Source organism: Elephantulus edwardii, unplaced genomic scaffold (assembly GCF_000299155.1).
Source record: "Elephantulus edwardii isolate Elephantulus edwardi_28Jun2011 unplaced genomic scaffold, EleEdw1.0 scaffold00077, whole genome shotgun sequence".
NCBI classification, from domain to species: Eukaryota; Metazoa; Chordata; class Mammalia; order Macroscelidea; family Macroscelididae; genus Elephantulus; species Elephantulus edwardii.
Window position 1 is genome coordinate 2,068,332 of NW_006399827.1, and position 24,674 is coordinate 2,093,005.

General features: G+C 40.5%; 1 protein-coding gene across 1 annotated transcript in view; it reads right to left on the reverse strand.

Moving 5' to 3' along the window:
• DGKE (diacylglycerol kinase, epsilon 64kDa) overlaps nt 1–21,396 on the reverse strand; it is a 22,265-nt gene extending 869 nt beyond the window's left edge. Inside the window, exons 1-7 of the mRNA XM_006889260.1 lie at nt 20,948–21,396; nt 9,205–9,364; nt 7,826–7,945; nt 5,177–5,320; nt 4,700–4,857; nt 4,311–4,362; nt 1,558–1,671 (exon numbers count right to left, since the gene is read on the reverse strand). Of these exons, the coding sequence (XP_006889322.1) occupies nt 1,558–1,671; nt 4,311–4,362; nt 4,700–4,857; nt 5,177–5,320; nt 7,826–7,945; nt 9,205–9,364; nt 20,948–21,396 (1,197 nt within the window). The remainder of the gene's footprint in view (nt 1–1,557; nt 1,672–4,310; nt 4,363–4,699; nt 4,858–5,176; nt 5,321–7,825; nt 7,946–9,204; nt 9,365–20,947) is intronic.
• Between the last annotated feature and the right edge of the window lie 3,278 nt (nt 21,397–24,674).

A 24,674-nucleotide genomic window follows, 5' to 3' on the forward strand; every position in this document is an offset into this window, starting at 1 on the left:
AGTTTGCCTCTGGAAACCCTATGAACCTGGAGAGAGGATGAAAGGCACCCAAGCGTCGAGGACTCTCCTTCATAGGGTCGCTATGAGTCGCCTGCGAATCGACGGCACTTAACAACAACTGCTCAATCACTAAAAGTCATTTTGAAAAATTCCCCAACAAAAATTCATAAATACCAGAATCCAGAGGCCACGGTATACAAGTTACTCTTTTCCAGAGCAATGCAATCTACTTTTCCATTAGTGTTTTCACCAAGAATCTATTCTGCTTAAAATGTCCTTCCAATGCTTGCTGTCACTTAGATAAACTGTTTCTTTGCAAAGGGACATCAAGCTAGGAAAGGTGGAAGGTCAGCGGAAGGAAGACCCTCGACAGATGGAACGACACAGCGACTGCAACAATGGGCTCAGATACGTGAGAGGTGACGAAGATGGCACAGACAGGACAATGTTCAGATCTGCTCTTCACAGGGTCACTATGAGTCATAGTCGGCTCAATGGTACCTAACAACTACAGGAATATAACACATGTCATTGTTCGTTGGTTTTTGTTGTTATGTGCTGTCAAGATGCCTATGACTCATAGCAACCCTGTGTACGACAGCTCTGAAGCCTGCCCTGTTCCGAGCTAGTCTCACTGACTCCAACAGACCTACCCTCATTGTCCCAGTTACTGTATTAATCCATCTCATCTGGGGTCTTCTAATCCTGAGCTGTCCCTCCACCCTTTCAAGCATTATGTCCTTCTCCAACGATTGCTCCCTCCTGGTCACATGCTCAAAGTATATGAGATGGAGCTTCAATATCCTAGGCTTGAAGGAGAAACTTGGTTTCACCCTCTCCAAGACAGACCTATTCGTTTTCTTGGCAGTCCATGATATGTTCACAACTCTTTTCCAGCACAACTCAAAGGCATCAATTCTCCTTCTGGCATCCTTAGTTCTTATCCAGCTTTCTGATGCATAGAAGGTAACTGCGAAGACCATGGCCTAGATCAGGCATACCTTAGTTTCTAGAGTGACACTGGTGCTTCTCAGTACTCTGGAGAGGTCCCTGACAGCAGATTTTCCCAGTGCAATTAATCTTTTTGATTTTCTGACTGCTGGTATGAAGAATGTTCACTGTGGAGTTGAGCAAGCTGTAATTTTTAACAATCTCAATCTCTTCTCCATCTATCATGGAGAAGAGATTGGCCCAGTGTTAAGAATCTTTGTCTTCTTGATGTTGAGCTTCAATCCATATTGAAGCCTGCAATCCTTGATCTTCTGCAGCAAGCACTTCAGGTCCTCCTCAGTTTCAATATTTCATTTGGCTAATAATATTTAAGTCAAGCAAGCTGTAACCTATTCAACTTTGACTTTTAAAAAACCTGTCCATTATAAAATACCTAAATACATTTACGGTTAATTTGACAATCTTGACATTAAAGAGAGAAGATAATTGTTTCTGTAAATTAGTTTAGTATGAACACACTTGAAAGACTGCTAAAAAGAAAAATGGAACTATTATTTTTACTGTACCTTAGGTGATAAGCAGGAAATGTTATTTTATCCAACACACCTTATTAAGAATTCTGCTAGAAAACAGTGAAGGTGCCTTCTCACGATGGGCATGAAAATTGAGAGCCATGAGAGCATCAGGTCCAATAGAAAAATAGTTGTTCATTGTGAACTCCTGTGAAAAAGAGGGAGAATAAGCGAAAGACTGTGCTTCAGTCTGAGACTGTATCATAAATGAAATATGTAAAACTTACTACTCTTTTTTAGGAAAATGGAATACACTCTGCATTCATTTTTTTTTTATAAAACTATTTTCTACTGTGCAGGAAGACTGCCAGAAATAAACCTTCAGATCAAATGCTAATGACTTTCGATAAAAATGTCACTTGGCATCTCTGTTTAAAATGGCTACATCTCAGGCACTGTATCTAGAACAGTTCTAAGATCACAGATGTTATAAGGCTTTCCACTCTTGTGATCCATTATATCTGCTTTTCACATTTCTTACAATTCTAAGGCTCTCTATCTGTTCTAACCCAGGCTACCACTTACTACTACTATTCTAAAGCTGAGCAACTGAAAAGGGCCAACCTTTCACTCGATCTGTTTCCACCACCTGTTTTTAGCTGGCCTGGTATTCTAGAATCTCTCTAGTCCCACACCAAATCTGTGATTTTCTGCCTGAAGATGGGAATGGGGGAGGTAGCTTGAGCCCAAGGCTTCTTGGAGGACATGTTTGCATTTTCTGTCCCACCTGGCCCCCCTTCAGTTACTTGGTGACTCTAACTCCAAAGCCTTTGGTGGCCTCGGCCACCTAAGGGGGTTTCCACCTGACTTTTCTGCACGGCTCGTGTCCAGCATTTTAGCTTTCTTCTGGATGCCTTGTTATCACTCCTTGTTTTCTATTTTGCAAATGGTTTTGGTCTCCCTTGCCTAACCACTTCATCTTATGTTCCATTCTTTGTAAGGGTTTATACATTTTACAAATATCCTCATCACCATGTTGGAGGGAACACGGTGTTGGGAGGGTGAGGCAGCAGGGAAAAGTGTAGTTTTCAAGTGCTCTCCTGATGCACTTTTCTTCAGTCTTTTTATGCTGATTGTTCATCATTTACCTTCTATAACCATCTTTTTGGAAATGGTTTTTCTTCTCTCACTACACCCTCAGTCTCCGTTAGGGGTCTCTCTTCGCAAGGCTACCCCCTGAACTGTGTCATTAAGGTCCAGGTCTTGGTCCTCTTTTCTTCTCTACACTCACTCATCCATTCTCAGAATTTAAACCATCACTTGCAGGGTGGCCATTTGAGCAGCTATGTTCTTGCTCCCAAGTTTATCAGTAAGATAAAATTTTTAACTTCTTCAATTCTTCAAAGTTGTGATGCCCAAAACGAAATAATTTTCTAATGTCGTGACCTTCTGCTCAGTCATTAAAGACTAGGAACCTGATAAGAGTGTGTGTTTTCTTTCTTCCCCTTTGTACAATCATTGGCTAAATCTTGGTCAACTCTACCTCTAAAATGTCTTTGAACAACCCTCATCCTAAGAGTCTCCTTATTTGCCCTCACTTGGGCCTCTGAGCTACTTCCATGGGATTCCAGAGTATCCTTCTAAGTCACACATTAGCCAGGACCTCAGTAATTGCTAACCATGCTTTGTACTTGCTCATCTCCATTTCTTCTCTATTCCTTTTCTTGTTATCTCCATTTTATTTCCCTTTTAAAGACTGACTCACTTCTGTTCCTATGAAATGCACCCAGTCTGATTTCCAGGGAAGAACTAAGCCTGCCTGCATCCTTCCACAGCACTTTTTAAATCCAATTTGTATGCTCTGTGCATGGCCCACTCACAGATAAGCATGATCTCTGGATATCACCACACCGCTGGATGTTGTGTTTTTTAATTATGATTTGAATGAAAGTTTACAATACCAAGTGGTCTTCTATTCAATCATTCATATACACAGTTTTAGGACATTAAACTATACAAAATGTAACTGCATTTTATTCCCACTTTCTCCCTTCTATTCTTATTTCCATTAATCCTTCTATTGTACCACTTTCCTTTTTTAAAAAATTATATCACTTTCTGCCCTCTGAGCTTTGTCACTGGGCAAACGTGCCCCTTTTTCTTTTGATTTTCTATGTGTGATTATTTTAAGGAGTGCCTTCTTGGTGTCAATGTTTCTTTAATAAACCTCTCCTTCGTTTGGCTGCAAGCTGATGCATGGAGGAGGTATTTGGTGACAGGGTGAAAGAGTCATTAACGATCTGCAGTCTTGGAGGTTCCACCAGCCTGGAGTGGATGTTTCTGAGTTTTTATCCGTATTTCTTGCCCACTCTATCCAGGACCTTCTCCTGTGATCCCTCTCAGAGTGAGTAGCAGCAGGGGGCTGGGCACCATCTAGTTCTTGTCTCAATGTTGTGGAGGGTGAGGTGTGTGGGCTCTTCAGCCCTTTGGATTAACTATTTCTCTGCATCTTTGTTGTTTGTTCCCTCCCCCACTTCTTTGTTCAATACAGGAAGAGAACAATGGTTGCACCTTAAATGGCTGCATTCAAGTTTTTAAGACTCCCATCTATTCACATCAAAGTAGGATGCAGAGCATTGTCTCTGTGAACTGTATCAAATGGCCTTGATGTCCCCTAAGACCACATTGCCCTGAGGTCGCAAGTCCGGCAATGCCCTCGCTTAGGGTGTTTGGGATGATTAAGAAAATGACCTAACTCTGCCCCTGCTGCATATCTTATACCATGAAGACACTCTATGAATGTGTTGTCTATAGAAGCAATTCATGCCTGAAAGCACTTAAACATACCTTGGCTTTTCGTAAATTGTAGTATCCTTTGTTGGTTACCTGAACTTTCCATCTAAAACACAGAAGTTGAAGAAAAGATGAGCACCTTTTTTTAACCAAATAAATTGTATTCTGTATGTCTTATAGATGAGGACTTTCAATTAAAATGGCATTGAAAAAATAACCACATGTAAGTGAATTAAGTAAATTCTGGGATATGCACCCCAAACTATGACTTATGACTTGTGACCTTGGCCCTTATACAACAATAAAACACTTGGATCTAAGGGTATAACTAATATTTTACATTTAAATTATCTTTTAACTTTATAACTACACAAGTCTTTGCTTTCAAACCAAATAATATCCCAAAGCTAAACACATAGACTTTTTAAGGAGGCATAGCTTACCGATCTAATTTAATTCCATCTGCTTCCATTACATTTCTTAAGACTTGTGCAACTGGGATTTCTCCAGCATAACCCGTACCCCAGCCCAGTGTATTAGACAGATCGTTGCCTGTTCCCAGAGGCAAGACTGCTACTTGTGGGATGTATTTTTCTTGTCCCTAGAATATTATTAAAGATGTATTTTAGAATTTTCTCTTTAGACTATTAATAATCTGAAGAGATATGTAAATATATGTATTTATGAGTTATGCAAAGAGCTAAAAAAAATTAAAGACCAGAGCAACAGATACAAATACAATAACTCATAGCTCATTTTGTTAAAGACCATATCAACTCAGTCATACATGAATCATTCTTAGTTAATAGAAATTGGCAATGTTTCCTAGTATTTCTCTATAAAATAAAAAAGCTAAAAATACTATAAAGTAATAATGCAAGTCCTTCTGTGAAAGGCAATTAGTTCTTAAAGAGTGCTACCTTAATCTTCATTTCATCCACGGCATCCAGGACCCAGCCCACAGTCCCATCTCCACCACAAACAAGCACTCGGGCTGAGTAATGGGGGAGAAGAGTACATAGCTGGAGGGCTTTGGCAGGAGGAGTTTTTGTCACATCAAAAACCTAGAAATGAAAGGAAAAAAATTTAATACTATCCTTCCCCCTGAGGATGATTGTTCTTTGAATAAGTGAAGATAAAAATCAATTATGGCTACTCTGTACTCATCTGTAACAATGTGCCAGGCTTCTATATCTATTTATTGTGGTTGGCCATCCCCAAACTTGGTCCATCCCCAAATTTATTTACACAGTAGGAGTTGCCCTCATTCTACAATCAGGACGCTGACAAATACCAGGTTAAATAACTTGCCTGGTGATCAAGTGCTAAAACAAATTCAAACCTATAATGTACCTATATAACCACACTGCTCCCACCTTCCTGCTCACACCAAACCCATGTGCTAAATTCACCTCTAACTAGAGTTTTGTATTTTATACTTGTTTCCAAACTATTGATTCAACTTTCTAAAAAATACTTTTGCAATATGCATAAGCGTACAGAAACAATAAAGGATACCTGATAATAACTCAGTCTGAAATCAACTCTAGGGAAATATTTCAGAAGACAGAACTCCCTGTGTACAAGTGTCCACAGTGAAATAGTTTTAACAGTACAATCTTAGAAATAATATCAACTTCCAAAGCACAGGCCTCAATGCATAAAATTCTGATATAGTCACGAAATTATTTTAGCTGTTAAATAAGTAATTATGAAAACATGCAATATGGAAAAATGTCTATATAATTAAGTAAAAAATTTGCTAATTTATATCTAGATTATTGTCATAGCAATGTTAATATGTGAATTGTGGGTCAATTACAAAAAGAACAAGAATGAAAATCATGTATACATTCTTTGGGCAAACTGTGGGTTTTATTTTTTCCCTTTTATTATACACATAATATCCTTACTCTGTATAATGTTAAAAGTGCACAAGGAATGCAAAATGGAAGAAAAAAGCTATTGCATTTCTATTTGATTTTCCAAAGTACAAGCTGCCACCATTACATGACATTAACTTAATGTCAATGGTGTAGTCTCTTCCATTGATTGTTTTTTTCAAAATGTGGTTAAGAAAACACAACAAACAACAAACCAACCCTCCAAAAACATGGTTAATCTTTTTTATTTTTTAAAAGAAATGCTCTTAATGTGCTTTAGGTGGAAGTTTACACAGAAAATGAATCTCTTAATCAACAGTTTATACACATTATATCAACAGTTTACACAGAGTGGCTGCCATCCATCCCTGCAATGTGTCTGCACTGGATTTCTTCCCTGGGTTCCCTATTTCTGTCTATCTGATCTCCTTTCCCTTCTATATTCTCATCTTTGGTTTTGGGTGAAATGTTGTCCTGTTCTGTTCTCCCGTAGCTGACGGCTTTACTTTTTTTCATTCCCTCTAACTGGGAACTTATATTGTGAACTTGGTCAGAGTGGCTGGTAGTGATAGCCAGGCACCATCTAGTTCTTCTGGCCTGTTCTAGGTGATGCTGTGGTTCACTAGTCTTTTAGGTTCATTGCTGCCTCAAATATTTAGTTTTGTTCTCCTTTGCTTCAGGTAAGAAGAGACAAAGACTGCTTCTTAGATGGCCACTTTTGAGTTTTTAAGGCCTCAAACGTTACTTATCAGACTAGGCTGCGGGACATTATCTTTGTGAACTATATTTTGTTAACTGACATAGACTCACTGAGACTATAGTCCTTAGAACATTTCCAGGCCACTGGTTGAGCCCTGATGTGTAGTAACACATGTATGCTAGTGTATTCTTGAAGACTTCCCTCACCTATTAGCATAGCCACCTGTGGAACTACTTACAAATGATTGCTAATTATTAGTGTTGCTGAAGGATTGTATTTACTGTTACAGAATTTACTGTAGTTGTTACTGCTAGATGCTTTCAAGCTGACTCACAGTGACCCTATGAACACAGTTCTGAACCTTATTCTATCATGTGACATCCTCATCAACTCTGACACACTCAGGCCTACTTCTGTTGTCACCACATTCTTGAGGGTCTTTCTCTCTTTCATTGACCCGCTAACTCACCCAAGAATAGCGTCCTTTTCTAAGGAATGCCCCATCTCCTAGTAATATGTTGTTGCTGCTCTTTATATAAATGGGATCTTACAAATTGTGAGCTCTTGTTTCTAGCTTCCTTCACTCACATATTTTTTGAGGTATGTCATCTATATTATCAGTGCTTTGTTCCTTTTTATGCAGATGTAACACATTTTACTTACTCACGAGCTTATGGACATTTGGATTATTTTCATCTTTTGGCTACTCTGACTAGCGTGAGCATAAACTTAGTATTTTTACTTCTTTCAACAGATACCTAGAAGTGTGATTCCTGGGTTATATGATACATTTATAGTTAACTTTTTAAGAAAATGCCCAATTGTTTTTCAATAAGCTAACACATATACCCTCATCAGCAATATTTTTTCTTTACATTCTTATTTATAGTAATTCTTGAGTAATTATACACCAATATATTTTAGAAATAATGCTAAGCTAAATATGAAAAGATTAGTATGGGAAGGAAGATTTTGTCATTAGTTACCTGGACTGGATTTAATAGGATCCTAAATTCTCCCAACAGTCCTTCTCCCATGTTAGTTCCACTACGGGAGTTGGCCAAGACTATCAACGGAGTCCACTGCTTCCCAAACTTGGAGGCTAGCTAGAAAAATGTAAAGTGAGGTGAAAGGGATTAATATCACAGAGATAAGGGACACCAAGCATAAGCAAAAGAATAAAAAAATCAAGGAATCTCGAGAATGTACAAGGACCTCTGAGAGAATGAATGTACATGGACCTCAGCAGTAAGTGAATCTAAATTTCAACTTAATATGTAATTCTTTTACATTTCTTTAGTCAGTCACCAGTGTATTCTCCAATACATTTGAAGGAACTCACTTAACAAGGCATCTTTGTTCCACTGCTGAGTCAGAACATTTTCCATAAGCCAAGATGAAAAAATCTTTCAATAATTTTCATTTGTTGTTAAAATTTTGCTTCCTGAATAATAAGAAATAGTTTCATGGTTTTTTTCATACTGTAATTGCTGAGATCAAACATCTGAGCACTAAACTTTTCCCTCCTCTTCTTGTCTCTTGGGTTCTACATTTCAAGTTCTTTTAACTGTGTATAGAATGGAGATTGGTTTTGTCTGACTGCCTACCTCAGGTGCCCTCTTCTGGAGGTATTCTAGTGTGCAGGAAGCCCTGAATGTCACAGTGGTTAAGTCCTCAGCTGTTATTTTAAGGTTAGCATTTTGGGCCCACTAGCCCTATGCAAGAGAAACATGAGGCAGTGTGCCCTGGTCAAGCTCTACACTCTTGGAAACCCTATGGGGCAGGTCTCTGTGACAGGATCACAGTGAGCAATAGGCGGGATGGCAGGAAGTATTTCAGTGTTTTCATTTGAAAATTTGTTTTTTTAAACTGGATACTCAAGAATACAAATTTAAACACAACTCAAAGTTAAATGAGGTGAATGTTTTTCAGGACTCAATCAATCCTTTCTTCTTTCCTTTCTCTTTGTGGGTATTAATATTAATGAGACTATTTTACAAAGTGAGTTTTATCCCTTGTCATATCAGACTGCATTCAGACACTTGAGTTGTAATCCAAGAGCTATATATTGCAATATTAGATGTAAATTAAAACAATTTACATGCCTTGATTCTCTGAAGTGATTTGGAAACCACCAACCCAACATCATTACTATCCCCTTAGACACCAAAGAACTAAAGAGTCAAATTTTGTATATGGCTTACATAATTATATTTGTTTTCCTCCTTGGCCCTGGAATTTTATCCCAGTTTATTACTAACCCTGATTCTTCTCTCATTCACTTAAACAAAGACAACACTCCTTCCTCCCTTACTGATTTAATAAATATTTAAAAAATTAATTATGTACGAAAAATTCTAATTACCATTTCATAATCTGTTTTTTTGTCTTTACGCATTTGATTGATGGAGGTTAAATAACTTGGTGGGATGATGATGTTTCGGAATTCTCCAAAATCACACTTTTCATTCTTTAAGCTATTTTTCATGCATTCATCATGTACTGTTTTCTGACACCAAATACACCTGTGAGAAGGAAGAAATAAAGACATTAAATTATAACCACTGTTGTGCAAAGCTTCATTTAAACAACAACAACAACCACCCATCAACTTTCTCACTGAAACTAAAATATCAGAAGCGATACATAGCTGACCCTCCAGAGGTTTTCAGAGGCTGTAAATCACATGGGAGGAGTTGGCCTAGCTTTCTCCAGTGGAGCCACGACAGAAGTGTCACTTCTTGGTGAGCAGCACAACTCCCTATCCACTAGGCCACCAAAGCTCCTTACTTTATCTGAGTATAAAAGTTAGAAAAAATATGTGTAAAAAATCTGACCATATATGCCAGTTTTAATCTAACAGTGGTTCTTAAACTGTTGCCTGGGGACCAGTGGAGGTCTTCAGGATCCTTCCAAGGGATTCTTGAGTTCATCCTCACACTTTCCAAAGTTCATGATGAAATTTTCCAGAAGCCACAGAATGTTACAACAGGCCAAATGCAGAAGCAGGTGATTTTTGGGATTGCAGTGCAGCTTCTTGCCACTAGGCCACCAGAGGCTCTAGAAGCAGATGGTTTTAAAAGGACCTAAGAGCATAACCCACAGGGAGAAGTGCTGCTAACCCAAAGGTTACGACTCTCTGGGTTCCTTGTGACTCAATGGCAGTGAGTTTGAATTTATTTCTATGCCAAAGAATTGCTTTTTAAAAATGTGAAACAATATAATTTTTTGTCACTAAATTTTCAAAATTATGTGACAGATTTTGTCATATAAAAAGTATTTTTAAATTTTCTTAGTTTTAAATTATAACATAGTAAATATCAAACAACATAATTCACTTCAACAAAAGTGGACCAGAACAATCCTTTGACCTCTTCTTCCTTTCCAGCCTGGTCCCGGCACTGTGGCACTTGCCAAGAATGGTGGTGAGAAGAAGAAAGGCTGTTCTGCCACCAACAAAGTGGTGACCAGAGAGGACACCATCAACATTCACAAACGCATCCATGGAGTGGGATTTAAGCAGCATGCTCCTTGGGCACTAAAGGAGATTTGGAAATTTGCCATGAAGGAGATGGGAACACCAGATGTTCGCACTGACACCAGGCTTAACAAAGCTGTCTGGGCTAAAGGAATAAGGAATGTCCCATACCGCATCCAGGTATGGTTGTCCAGAAAACGTAATGAGGATGAAGATTCCCCAAACAAGCTGTATACACTGGTTACCTATGTACCTGTCACCACTTTCAAATATCTATAGACCATCAATGTGAATGAAAACTAACAGCTGATTATCAAATAAAGTTAAAAAACTGCAAAAAAAAAGTGGACTAGAGTATGGTTTATATCTTTATCTGTGTTTTTGTTGAAGTGACTGTGTAAAGCTTAACATGATCACTGCTTAAATGCCCCACTGGCCTGAACCCCACCCACAGATAACATGTTCGTCAACTGCCAGTCAAAACAGAAATAATTTCTGTATCTGCAATTGAAGTACAGTCAGAAAAGCACGTAGCCTTCATGTTTGGACCCATGTGCGAAGGTAGAGGGGATAGTGCTGTACTTCACTCAGAGCAGACAGATCTGACTGTACAGCCAGAAGCAGGCTGAGTAACAGTTACAATTAGAGGAATCAGAAAGGAAGGGGAGATGAGAAATAATCTTTCAACAAAGTCAACGTGTTGCTTTTCTATTTTCTTCTTCTATTTTACGGTTGTCTCTGTCTTGTTGAACATTTAGATCTGTTAAGGAGTTACTGTGACTTAATCAGGAACCCTGGTCAACACTACGAGAATTATCTGTACAATCTGATAAAGAGAAAACTATGCAAAGTATTGCTGACGTAAGTTTGCAACTAAGCCTTAAATTATAATCGGTTGTTTATGCAGGTGAAGTATACTAGCACGTAATGATTTTGTCAACTGACATTAGAAATATTATTAGAAATATTTGTTGCTGCTGAGAATACACACATCAATTCACCAACAGTTTCTACAAGCACAATTTAGTGACATATGACATTCTGTGAATTATGCAACCATTTTCACCCTGCTTTTCAGCACTGTTCCTCCCCTATTAACAGAAATTCTACTCCTTAGGGTTCCCTCTCATCTTTTAAGTTGCTGTTGTCACTTTGATCCTATTTAGTTTTTAAGAAAGTGTAATATTCAAAGCAGACATTTTTACTAGTTAAGCTAAATTAAGATTTCACTTTACTATCTGAAAAGAAATTCAGTGATTTTCAGAATGGCTTCCTACAGGAAGGACACTGGGACTGAAAGCTACAAGAAGAACATTTCTTTTTTCACTCTATGTTCTTTTGTATTGCTTCCATTTATAAAAGTTATATTCTTGAACTACATTTAAAAAACTACACATTTAAAAAACAACTATTGTAAATAAGGTAGTATCAGTGGATATATGAGAAGTTATAAAATACAGAATGACATAAAAAATCATCTCAAGAGACTTAATCCTAACTTGATATATTCAATTTTTTTATATTTATTCAATTTTTAATGCATGCAAGTATTGTTTTGTTGTTTTTTTTCTCCCCAAACTGTAATTTGGGTGAAAGTTTGCAGAGCAAATTAGTTTTCCATTCATGTGTTATTTTTCAAAGACAGGAAAATGATGTCTCTTTTGAACCCTACTGTTTGCTTCACATTGTATTACAACTATTTACCATTAGCCATGAAATAGTGTTTTAAAAGAATGGTTTATAAATGATGTATATTATCATTTATCTACAACCTTAATCTTGTAAAATTTTTAAAAATATTTGTTCCTATAGTTTTATAAGCAATGTAATGCAAAGCCTTACACATAAATGAAATTATTTCCTTAGAAGCTTAGGATCACCTATTGTTAAATAAACTGTGTGAGACAGACAAAAAACCCTAAGTTTAGGATCTACTTGGTCTAAGGAGATGCATTTTCCTAATGTTCTTGACATGCATGTTTTGTTTATTAGCAGAAAACCATGTTGTGTGCCCCTACTGTTCACTTTTGTCTTGATAAGTGTCTGATGATTAGGTGATCACTACGTTGAATATTTTTTCACTTTCTTGGGGCATTCACATCCTATACAGACTTTCAATATGATTGAATGTGTCATAAACTTATCTATGTTATCAACCTTTTTACTATCAAGTATTTGTAAACATTTTTCAGCTTTCTTTTAAATATACTTAGGGTTTTTTTGGTTTGTTATGTCGGAACTTCATTGTGTGGTTTAGATGCTTGAGTCCTCTACGGTTCCCAAAGCAGAGAATGATACACTACAGTACTCTCTCCTTGTAGTTAGGGGCCGTCAAATTGAGTATGATTAACAGCTACTCTATGAATAATAGAGCTCAACACTGGCCTATCCTGTCATCCTCCCTTTCACTGACCCTCCATCTTTAGTCCTTCATAATATGCCTAAAGGAACTCTGGTAGCTCTGTGCTAAGGAATCATGCAAAGCAAAGCTATGTAATTCAAATTCATCAGCTGCTTTGTGGGAGAAGATGGGAAATCTCCTTCCAAGCAATTTATTGCCTCTAAAAACCCGCTGGAGGGTCAGCTATGGGCCGTTCTGACTTGATGGTACACAATTAACATGCTCAGAGTTTGTGAAATGAAGCTTCACTATGCTTGGCTGTAAGGAGCACACTGCCTGCACTTTCTCCAGGACATATCTGACATTCTTTCAGCTGTCCACAGGACATTTGGTACTCTCCTCCAACACCACAACTCAAAGGTGTCAATTCTATCATCCTTATTCATTGTCCAGCTCCCAGATGCACAGAAGGTTATTGGTAAGACTAGGGTCTGAACCAGGCACACCATGGTCTTTCAACTGCTATCATTACTCTTTAGGATTTTGGCGAGTTCCCTGACAGCAGACATTGTCAATGTAATACATCTCCTGATTTCCTGACTGCTGGTACCAAGAGTGTTGATTGTGAGGATTCAAGTATGATGAAATCTTTAACAACTTCAATCTTTTCTCCATCTATCAAGATGTTGCCTGTTGGTCCAAGGTGAAGAGCTTTGTCTTCTTGAGGTTGAGATGCAATCCAGACTGAAGCTGTAGTTTTTGATCTTTTGCAGCAAGAGTTTCAGGCCCTCCTCATTTTGAGCAAGGTTTTGTCAGCTGCATAACACAAGTTGATGAGTCTTCCTTCAATCCGGATGCCACATTCTTCTTCATAAAATGCAGCTTCTTGAAGAATTTGCTCAGCACACAGATTGAACAGGTATGAGGAAAGGATGCAGGCCTGATGCACACTTCATAATAACTGTTGCTGTTAGGTGCCGCTGAGTGTGACTCATAGTGACCGTATGAGCAGCCAACCTAACTCCCCCCATCCTGTGTTATCCTCATCATCGCTGACACATCAGAGCCCTTTTCTCAAGGCATCATGTCACTCTAGATCATCAGATGTCTTCTTCTCCGCTGAACCTCACAATTAAGTGAGTCCTATTTATATCTTTAATTCAATGTTTCTTAACCTTCAGGGGTTGCATATCCCTTTAAGGATCTCATGAAAGTGCCCGGTTTTTCCAGAGCTTATCTGTGATCCTCCAGGTTAAGAACCCCTGCACTAATCCAAGTGGAATTTATTTTGGTGTACAGTGTGAGATGGTGACTTGAACCTTCCCCCACCAAAGAATAATGTTTTCTGTTCCATGATCTGTGAAAGGATAAATATCATTAACTAATTGCTCAAAATTCCATGAAGATTCTGTTAACTAATACGGCTATCATCAAACTTTGCTATATGTAAAGGTAGAGTCAAAATGTTTCCTAAATATAAAATATAATTTCCTTAGAAATACCACAGTCAAAATGGCATGTTATCTTTATTTATTTTGTTAGTATTTAATGGATCTAGATTTCAAAACTTTTAATAGTAAGTTCTTGATAGCTTCAGCAACCTTGTCACTGGGTAATTGGTTATGATTTTCTTCTTCCTGTCACAACTTTTCAAAATAAATTTTTATTCATTCATTAGTGCACATTTTCTTCCTGTGCCCTCCCTCACCTCGCCACCAGTTCATCTGCAATGCACCTTTTGTTCCAGATTGCTGCCATTATTTTAACAAATTTCAAACATATAGTGTTGAAAACGATGGCACATAACAACGCTGTAAAAACATTTTTTTGTCCAACCCTTCACTGATTTTAATAAACATTATCTGCTACATTTACTTTTTCTTGATATGACCTCCTATTTTGCTGTATTACTTGAAAGTAGACTGTAGAAATATAACATTTCACCCTATAAGTATCTCTTAAAAACAAGGACATTCTCTTTGCTTTTTAAAGTGAACCCTAATAACATTTCCATCTGTTTTGGGTGGTGTTGTTTTTTAAAAAATTGTTAAAAAAATAGGTTTATTTTCATACTCTTTTTCTGTTTTAGATCAAATACCTAAAGCCCAGAATGGGAAAGGAAAACAAAGCAACAATTGATGATTTCCTTCTTCTGGGCCTCTTCTCTGACTCCAAGTCTCCAACTGCTTTTTAAACAGTGAACTCCACTAAGATTTCCATCACCTACATTCTACTATCAACATCTCACTGCAATTGCTTTACATTTATATCAATCTGTGATTCCTTATGTTTGATCATCTGGAGCAAGTGTTTCAAGCCCTTCTCACTTTCAGCAAGCAAAGTTGTGTCATGTGCATACCAAAGGTTATCGATGAATCTTGTTCCAATCCTGATGCCACATTCTTCTTCATAGAGTCCAGTTTCTCAAATAATTTGCTCAGCATATAGACTGAATAGGTATGGGGAAAGGATACAACCCCGATGAACATCTTTCTTAAATTTAAACAATGTAGTGTTTCCTTGCTCTGTTCCCACAACAGCTTCTTGGTCTAGGTATGGGTTTCGCATAAGCACGAGTAAGTGTTCTGTGATACCCATTTTTCTCATTGTTAGCCATAATTTATTAGGGTTTAAATGGTCAAATTCCTTTGCCTAGTCAATAAAGCATGAACAGATATTCTTCTGGTACTCTCTTATTAATACTTGTTAGTAATTCTGTTATTATCCTTAGGTGGTGTCCTGAAAATAGGGTAGATTTAACTACTACCCTAAGATTGGCAGTGTGAACCTACCATGGGGGGCTGCTGTGGAAAAGAAGCCTTGTGTTTTGCTCCTAAAGATTTTTGTGTGTGTATCACAGAGTCAGAACTGACCCAGGGCATCCTCCTATGGAGCGGCTGGTGGTCTCGAATCACGTGCCTTCGGGATTGCGGCACAGCTTCTTGCCACTAGGCCGCCAGAGCTAAGGAACAGTTAAGCTAGGAAAACCTATGCATCAGTCCTGCTCTGTAACACACAGGGTGGCTGTGAGCTGGAATTACTCACTACAAGCGTAGACTTTAAAAAATTAGTCATTTTACTTGTCATGGTAAAATGTCCTGGGAATGCTAACTTGTTGATCAAACACTCTTCATTGTTCAGTTAAGATCTCTGACTTCCTTGATAATGTAATAAAGGCACAGTGGGCGCCTTTGCCAAGGCTGGTAAAATACAGAGAAGAGCAGGGCAGCCTGGTTTGTGTCTCTTCAAAGTTCCAAACAGCGATTTATTTTGTTCTTCCAAAATATCTCACTCCTACAAAAGGTCATAGAAGACTGCAGTCTTACATAAAATTACAGGCTAAAATAAATCGGCTCAGAGCATAGCAGAATATGTACAACTTGAGGACACTCTGCTCTCTTCTCCTAAACACTTCCTAAATTATGCTGCTAACTCCTTCCCTGAGAGGTGGGTGGGGTACAGAGAACAGACTGCTCAGTAACCTGTAAGAACAAGATAACGAGGAAAAGCAGATCCATCAACACACATTCACTGTACTCAATCAAGAGGACACATAATTGAGGACATAAATGTAAAATGTGTGTTTTAAAAAGGCAAGAAGGATATAATCACAGATACAGTTGTGCTTCCCCAACATTAGGATAGCTATGGGGTCTGTCAGGGAACAGAATGCTATTCCTTGTCCAGATTTCTGACACGGTGAGTCTACGGTAGGGATAGGGTTGTCTGAAAAAACAGAGCATTCTCAAATCTGAGTTTTAGAGGGAAAACCCAAATAATGTTGTTATAAATAGGTCCCTGAACTTTAATGGGGTGTATTTATCCTAAGGCAGTCTGGTGGCCTGTCAGTAGAGGGCCGTGCTGCTAGCCCGAAGGCTGAGTGTCCCCAGCAGTCTGTATCCATCAGGAGCTCTGAGGAAGAAACTTGGGGTAGGCTCTTCCCCTTTTAATTCACAGCTTTGGAAACCCTATGGCCTCAAATCAGAACCAACCCGATGGCAGGGACTCTTGAGTTTTATTTATAGTAAAAATCTATTTGTGCTTATTTTAAATTCAAATATAATTGTCTTTCTACAGAATCTCTATTTCTGTTAAGCTTCCACATGAAGCCGACGCTACTGGTGTGTTATGACATCATCAAGAAGAAAAAAAGGTTTTCTCAAGGAAAGGATACAAGAGGGCCCTCCTTTCTCCATACCTACTCAATTCATATGCTGAACACATTATTAATGAAACTGGGCTCTATGAAGAGGCATCAAGATCAGAGGAAAACTCATTAACAACCTGTGTTATGCAGATGACACAACTTTGCTTGTGGAAAGTGAGGAGGACTTGAAACACTTGTTGAAGATAAAAAAACTACAGCCTTTGGTACAGATTACATCTCAAGGTAAACAAACCTCAAACCACTTGACCAACAGTCAACAACATGATAGATGGAGAAGGAATTGAAGCTGTCAATGATTTCATCTTGCTTGGATCAACAATCAATATCCTTGGTACCACCAGTCAGAAAATCAAGAGATGTATTGCACTGGACAAGCCGGCTCTCAGGGACCTCTCTAAAATGCTGAGGAGCAATGATGTCAGTTTGAAGGCTAAGGTGTGCCTGATTCAGGCCATGGCCTTTTCAATCACCTGCTATGCATTAGCGAGCTGGACAACGAATAAGGATGCCTTTGAGTTGTGGTGCTGGAGAAAAATACTGAATATCCCATAGACTGCTAGAACAACAAACAGCTATGTTTTGAGGAAAGCCAGAGTGTTCTGTGGGGGCAAAATGGTGAAGCTCAGTTTCTCATACTTTGGACGCGTTGTTAACTGAGGTTATTCCTTAGAAAGATACATTATGCTTGGAAAGATGGAGGGTCTGTGAATGAAGGAAAATCCTTGGACGGACTGACACGGTGACAACAATGGGCTCAAGCAGGTCAGAGATGATGAGGGTGGCACAGGGCAGGGCAGGGTCATACTCGACTCGATGGTGCCTAACAACAACAACAACAACACACTAAGCAAGAAGTCTACTTGAAATAGACAGTCATGAGGAAAAAAGGCAATAAAACAAAGCTCAATGTTTTTAGGAACCGTTCTGGTATCACTGGTGCATAAAGTTTAATGTACGGAGATTGAGCTTAGATTTGGTACGCAAGTAGCACAGAGAGCTTGCAGGCCATGGTAAGCACTTGGAGTTTCCCCAGTACGACCACCAGTGTAAGTGACAGGGAGCAAAGGAAAAGCTTTACACACAACAACAACTGAGTCTGTTTTATAATCTGAGAAAGAACACTGGGGTGGAGAATCAGAAACATAATGATTATTTATTAAGATAATTAAGCAAACCATTTTTAAAGGAGATCAAAGACACATGATTTATGAAAAACTCCAACACCTCAACAAGAAAGAAACAAGCCGATTAAAAAATGGAGAAAGTCATGAAAAGACACTTTACCAAAGATGACATTCAGATGGCCAACTAGTGCATGAAGAAATGCTCAATATTACGAGCCAAGTGATGCACATCAAAACAATGAGGTATTTCACTCTAGCAACAACAACAAAGTTCAACAGGACTGTAAGCAAATGCTGGCGAGGGTATGGAGAAGTTGGAACCCTCAGATACTACTGGTGGGAATGTAAAAAGGTACAATCACCACGGAAAGCTGTTTAGTGCTTCCTTAGACAGTAAACAAATGCTGGGGAGGGTGTCCAACGACTGGAACGCTCATACACTGCTGGTCAAATTAAAACCATTGAGTGGGAACTGACTCACAACTGGTTTATCAGGCTGTAAATTGGAAATTACAGGATGAGACTGTTCATCTTTCTCATAAGGAGCCGATGGTGGATTCAAACATTGCCTTTTAGGAAACACCAAAACTCTCTACAGAGTCCCCAAAGGACTATAAAGTGGTGCAACCACTACAGAAGGCAGTCTGGGCTTCCTTAGAAAGTTGGAAATAAGAAATCTCATTTCCTTTGATACAGCAATCCCACTATTAAGTATAGATTGTAAAAAAAGAAGAGTTGAAACACATGTAAGTATGTGCACACTCATATTCACTGCAGCATTATTCACAACAGCAGAGATGGAAACACCCAAAATGATGGTTAAAAGTCGCTACGGTACATATTCACACTGGACTATTATGCAACAGTAAAGAATGAGAAAGAATTTGCACACCACCATGTAACATGGATGAATATAGAGCTGTGTGAAGTAAATTAGTCACAAAAAGACAAAAATTAATGAGTTCACTATCTTAATAAAGCTTAAAAAATGTTTACATAAAGAATCATTCTTAGGTAGTTACCAGGGATGGGGAAGGGAGTGGGAGAGTGGTAAAAATAAGTAAATAAATAACAGGAACAATATTAAGATCAATGAAGGGAAGGGCAAAGACAATACAGGGATGACTGGCACAAAATCACTAAGGAAAGACAAGTACACACACACACAAAGTCAGTAAAAGTCAATACTATTATACATGTAATCCTGCAACAGCAATAGTAAATGCAGACATACAAGCAGACAGGCAAGATAAACAGCTATGGACAGGACAAATGACTATGCCCAGGACAATACACAAGTCTGGTGGGTGGTATTTCTACATTCATATTAGTTATTTGTTATAAATACATCCCACCCACAGCTCAATTTTCAGACAAACAACAAGCTTGTAAAGTGAACAGTAGCACTAGTGAGGAATTCGTACTTTAGAGCAACCAATCCTATGAGATCAAAAGGGCAGGATGTGCCCAGGAATAAAGCTAAGGGGCAGGAAAGGTTGGGGAAGGAGGATGACTGGAAACGGTAAACAAAGGAAGGCAGCATTGTGGGAACTGTAATCAGTGCCACAAATCAATATGTGCAATGAAAACTAATTTACTGGGGGAGGGGTGGGCAGGGAGAAAAGTGCAACAATGAATGAATGGAAGTCCAAAGTCTCTGTAAACATACATTAATTAAAAAAAAAAAAAAAGGAAAACCAATTTACTCTGTAAACTTTCACCTAGAAAGCACAACGTAAAGTAAAAAGGAAATTAGGAAATCAATTTTTGATTCTACAAAGACACAAAGGAGGAAAGAGACTTAACAATATCTTTCCAAGGAGTCAATTCTCAAAGACTAACACTCAAAGAAAGGTATGGAATACAAGCAGTCTAGCTCTCACTGACGCCAAAACAACAGTCTAAGTTTTGAAAATGCAGAGTAAAAAGGATTACATATTTCTGTGGTTTTTAAAAATCCACTATTTTAAAAATGTTAAGTTTTAAAATTTGATAATATACTACATTTAAATTAAATTACATTTAAATTAAGATATTGGTATAACGTTGCCTAGGCTAATAAAAATGCTTTCTGCAAAAAATTGATAAAAAAATTATTAACTTGCAATCTAGTGCCAGCTTCCTAGTTCAGTTCCTGGGGCCTCAATACTTGTCAGAAAACTTCAAAGATAAGGGCCCGAAGGGGAGGGTGGTGAGCCTAACTGGCAGCTGAGGGTTATGGTACTTTTGGGCCTGTCTTGGGAATGAGAATTTCAGGAGGGTAGTCTGATTTTACCACTGAGAAGCCCTCTGAGGTTTAATCATTCCATCAATAAAATGAGTTGGAATCACTTGATCTACAGAGCAACAGCCCCTTCTATCAATCTTTGTCTTCAACAAAGGACACTTTCGCCTATTTTCAGACAGTGTAACATGCATGTTTGACCATTATGTATTCGTAAAGTCATTAAAACATAATCTTGGTTCCAACAAGGTTATTAATTATCAACACCAGACACTGGTCTAAGGAGGGTGCAAGTGCTGCAAGGCCAAAGGAATAGTTACTTAAGAATATTTCACTCCAACCCCGATATCTATACTAGGAAAAGATGCTCCAAGTGCTGTTTTGGAAGGATGATGATTTTCATCGTACACTCACAGTACATCACCAAGGATGGATCAACTCTGACGGAAAGATGGAAAAGCTAATTATTTCCAGACCTCCTTTCCTCCACGTAAAATACAACAACAAAAGTGCGCACACAGTGACCGTGAAAGCACACAGCACTTCACTGACGTGAAGGAAGAGCCAAGTTTCACTACCCAGTGAAGCAGGTTGGCTCTGTAAGTGACTATTAGCAAAGGCTCTCCGTGCACCAGTGCCTGCACCAGAGCAGGGAGGTGAGGATCATCTGCATGTGACCACAGAGGTCAGTTCAGGCCCGTGTGCCCGCTCTGTGGGATCCTGACCTCATTGGCATCCTGGGACAAGCTGTTCCTCCAAAGGCCGGTCCTTACCTGTAATCGCAGAGTTTGGGCTGACTGCCGCACTGCTGCTTGCACACCACACAGTAACTGCACAGAGGGACGTTGCCCCGGATCCAGTGGTGGGGCATGGCGTCGGGGGCCTTGCTGTCGTTCTTGAGCATGATCTCCTTGCACTGGAAGCGCTTGTCGGCCTTCTTGAGGCAGCCCTCGTCCACGCGCAGCCCGCAGCAGTCGCAGAAGGCGCCCTGCAGGATGTGCTGCGCGCACACACAGCAGTAGGTGGGCTGGCTGAACAGGTCGGTGTCCCGCCACCCGTGCTTGCTCTTGCGGAAGATGTCCCTGCGGTGCAGCTGCCGGCGTGACCGCTGCAGGCTACACCAGAAGGTGATGAAGACGGGCAGCAGCACCGAGCACAGCGTCCACAGGACCAGGTGTCCGTCCGCAAACAGGCTCGGCGCCCGCTGCTTGTCCTCATCCATCTTCTCCAAGGACGGAGTCCAACTAGGAAACAAACAGGCGGGGTCCACCTACGGCTCGCGGGTCCCTCCCATCGGCCTTTCGGGAGATAAGGACCAGCGCGCCATCTGTGCAGGTGGCTGCGCTCTCCACTCCGCCCCCGCGGACTCAGAGCCTCCCTGTCACCGGGGCCGCGGGCGGGCAGTGTCCAGGAGGCGGCGCCCAGCTGTCACGCTCCTGACCCCTCCCCTCCTACTCAGCCCGGATTTCGGGGAAGCAATCGGATGCGGCTCCCGCCTGCTCACCTCGGCGCCCGCCACAGCGAAGGGACAAGAAAAAACACTCGGGCTGAACAAGTGGACCCCAAACAAGGAAAAGAGGGTCGCCCGCGCTTTTCGGCGCCGGGAGGTGTGGGCGCGATGGCGCACGTGGGCCGCACAGCACCGGTCAGCGTCCGGAACCGCTAGTTCAGGCCCCAAACATTTCCCCGAGGCGCTGGGACACTAATAAATTAAAGGACGGAGCTGCCCCAGGCTTGCCCAGCTACCCGTCCCGGGGCGCGGCCTCCCGGTGGATCCCACCAGCATCCACTGGCCGCCCGCCCGCCGCCCTCGCCTGTCTCGCGAGGCCTCCCGCGACCGGGCCCTCAGCCCCGCCTGCACATCCTCCGGGGGGGCCCTACCTCGCGGGGGGGGCGGCGGCGCGGCTTCCGCCGAGGCCTCGGGCCGCTGCGTCGCAAAGCCGGATTCTGGGACCTGTCGGAGCAGCCCGAGCGCAGGCGCCGCTGCTGCGCCTCCGCCCGGGGGCAGCCTCGGGTGTCGAGCGGCGTGCGTGCGGCGCGAGCGGTCACGCAAGCCGAGCCTCCCGCAGAGGGCCACCGGCAGGGGGCGGGGCCTGAGGGATGGGGCGGGGCCTGTGACCGGAGCTCGTGGGTGGGCGGGGCCGAGGTGCGAGGCGCGAAGGCGGGCAAGCGTCGGGGGCGGGGCCTTGGGAAGGGGGACCCTGGGGAGCTCGCTGGGGTAGCATGGAGGAATTGGGCGCGCGGTTTAGGAAATAAAGTGGGGTGAGTAGTGAATGCTTTTAGAGGATGGTTGAAACCTTTAAATTTTGGAACCATAGAAAGTTCAAGTAGTAATGATTTACAGTGTTAATTATTCTCAGCTCTGAGTTTCAAACCCCCACCAATTACCTGGTGGTGATGGAAGCTAGCTTGGGTTTGAATGTTGAGACGGAGAAAAATGGCAATTTTGAGAGTGATATGTTGTCAGAAAGTGCCGGTCAGTCCTTGAAAAAAACACACATTAGGAAAAATACCAGGGTCAGTGGAAGAGAGAAATACGCAATTAGACACAGTGAGTGAAAAAGTAGGCTTGCAGAGATTATGACAATGACGCAGCATAGGACAAGACTCCAATCTGTTGTTCATTACGTTGCTACGAGTCCTATGCTGTTAAATACCAGAACAATGTCTGTTGTATTGACTATGCAAAAGCATTTGACTGTGTGGATCATGATAAATTATGGCTAACATTGAGAATAATGGGAATTCCAGAATTCCAGAATACTTAATTATACTTATACAAAACCTTTACCTAGACCAAGAAGCTGTTGTCCAAACAGCTAGAAAATACTGCATGGTTTAAAATCAAGAAAGGTGTGTACCAGGGCTGCATCTTTTCTGTATACTTATTCGATCTATATGCTGAACAAATAATTTAAGAAACTACTTTATGGAGAAATATGTGACATCAGGTTCTGCAGAAGCCTCTCTTATTATGGAAGGAACAACCTGCATTATGCCAATGACACAACCTTGCTTGCTGAATGCAAAGAGGGCTTGGAGCACTTACTGCAGAAGATCAGAGACTACAGCCATCCATATGGATTACATGTCAACATCAAGAAAACAGGAATCCTTACCTCCAGACCAATAGGTAACATCATGACAGATGGAGCAAGAAGCGAAAGTTGTCAATAATTTCATCTCACTCGAATCCACAACCAAACCCCTTGGTATCAGCAGTCGAGAAAGTAAAAGACTTAATGCATTGGGAAAATCTGCTGTGAGGGGCCCCTCCAAAGTGCTGAAGAACAATGATGTCAGCCTAAAGACTAAGGTGTACCAGATCCAAGCCATGGTCTTCTCAGTTCTTTATTATGCATCTGAAAGTTAGATACTAACAATGGATAACAAAAGAACTGATGTCTTTGAGTTGTGGTATTGGAGAAGAGTACTGAACATGGAATGCCAAGTGAATAAACAAATATGTCTTGGAGAAAGTGAAACCAGCGTGCTCTCTGGAGGCAAAGATGGCTGTCTCACATGCTTTGGGCATGTTGTTAGAAGGTGCCAGTCCTTGGGGAAGGATATCACGCTTAGAAAGGTAGAGGGTCAGCAAAAGAGAAGAAGAACAAGATAGTATGACACTGTGACTGTACCCGTGGGTGCAAGGATGTCAGAGTTGGTGAGGGTGTCAAAGGATAGAACAGAGTTCTGATTCATTGTTCATCGAGTCACTATGAATTTCAGTCAACAGCATGTCACAACAACAGTCGTAAGGTTAACCACTGTTGACCAAAAGGCTGTGAATCCACCGTGGGTCTGCAGAAGAAAGTTGGGTAGATTTCTCCTGTTAAGATTTAGAGCCTCAGAAAATTGAAAGAAAGTCTGCATGAGTCAGAATGGATGCAATGAGTTTGAGTTTTGAGACTCTGTCTTCAAGGCTGTTATATGTAATTTCTTTCCAACCAACTGTCAAGATATGGGAATAGTGTTTCCTGTGTGCCCACTGCATATGGAGAAGGCAGTTTCAGGCACATTTTTGGTGTCCCTTTCATCTTTGTAGAAGATCAAATTTGTTTGAAAAATAAAAACATTAAAAAGAAACATCCATTGTTCTGACAAAGCTTGTGGCACTTGGCCAGATAAATCTTCTTGGATGTGACACCTTGAAACTCTTCCAAAGGAACTTGGGAAGGACTTTCATGGAGCGGTTATGAGGGCAAGCTCTGGAGTCAGATAGACCTCGATTCTAATCCCCATTCCATCTAGTTATCAGCTCTGTGACCTTGATACAGTTTCTAAACTTGTCTATAGCTATTACCATTACCCACTGCTTGTTGAATCAATTCTGTTGAGTCCTTCACTTCTCTCCAAAGAGTTAATGTGTAATGAATTCAGTGTAAAGAATGAGGTATACCTGATGCAAACTAGGACATTTTCTTTTTTTTTTATTATATTTTATTAATTTTCATAAACATTTACAGAGATTTTGGGCTTCCACTCATTCATTGTTGCACT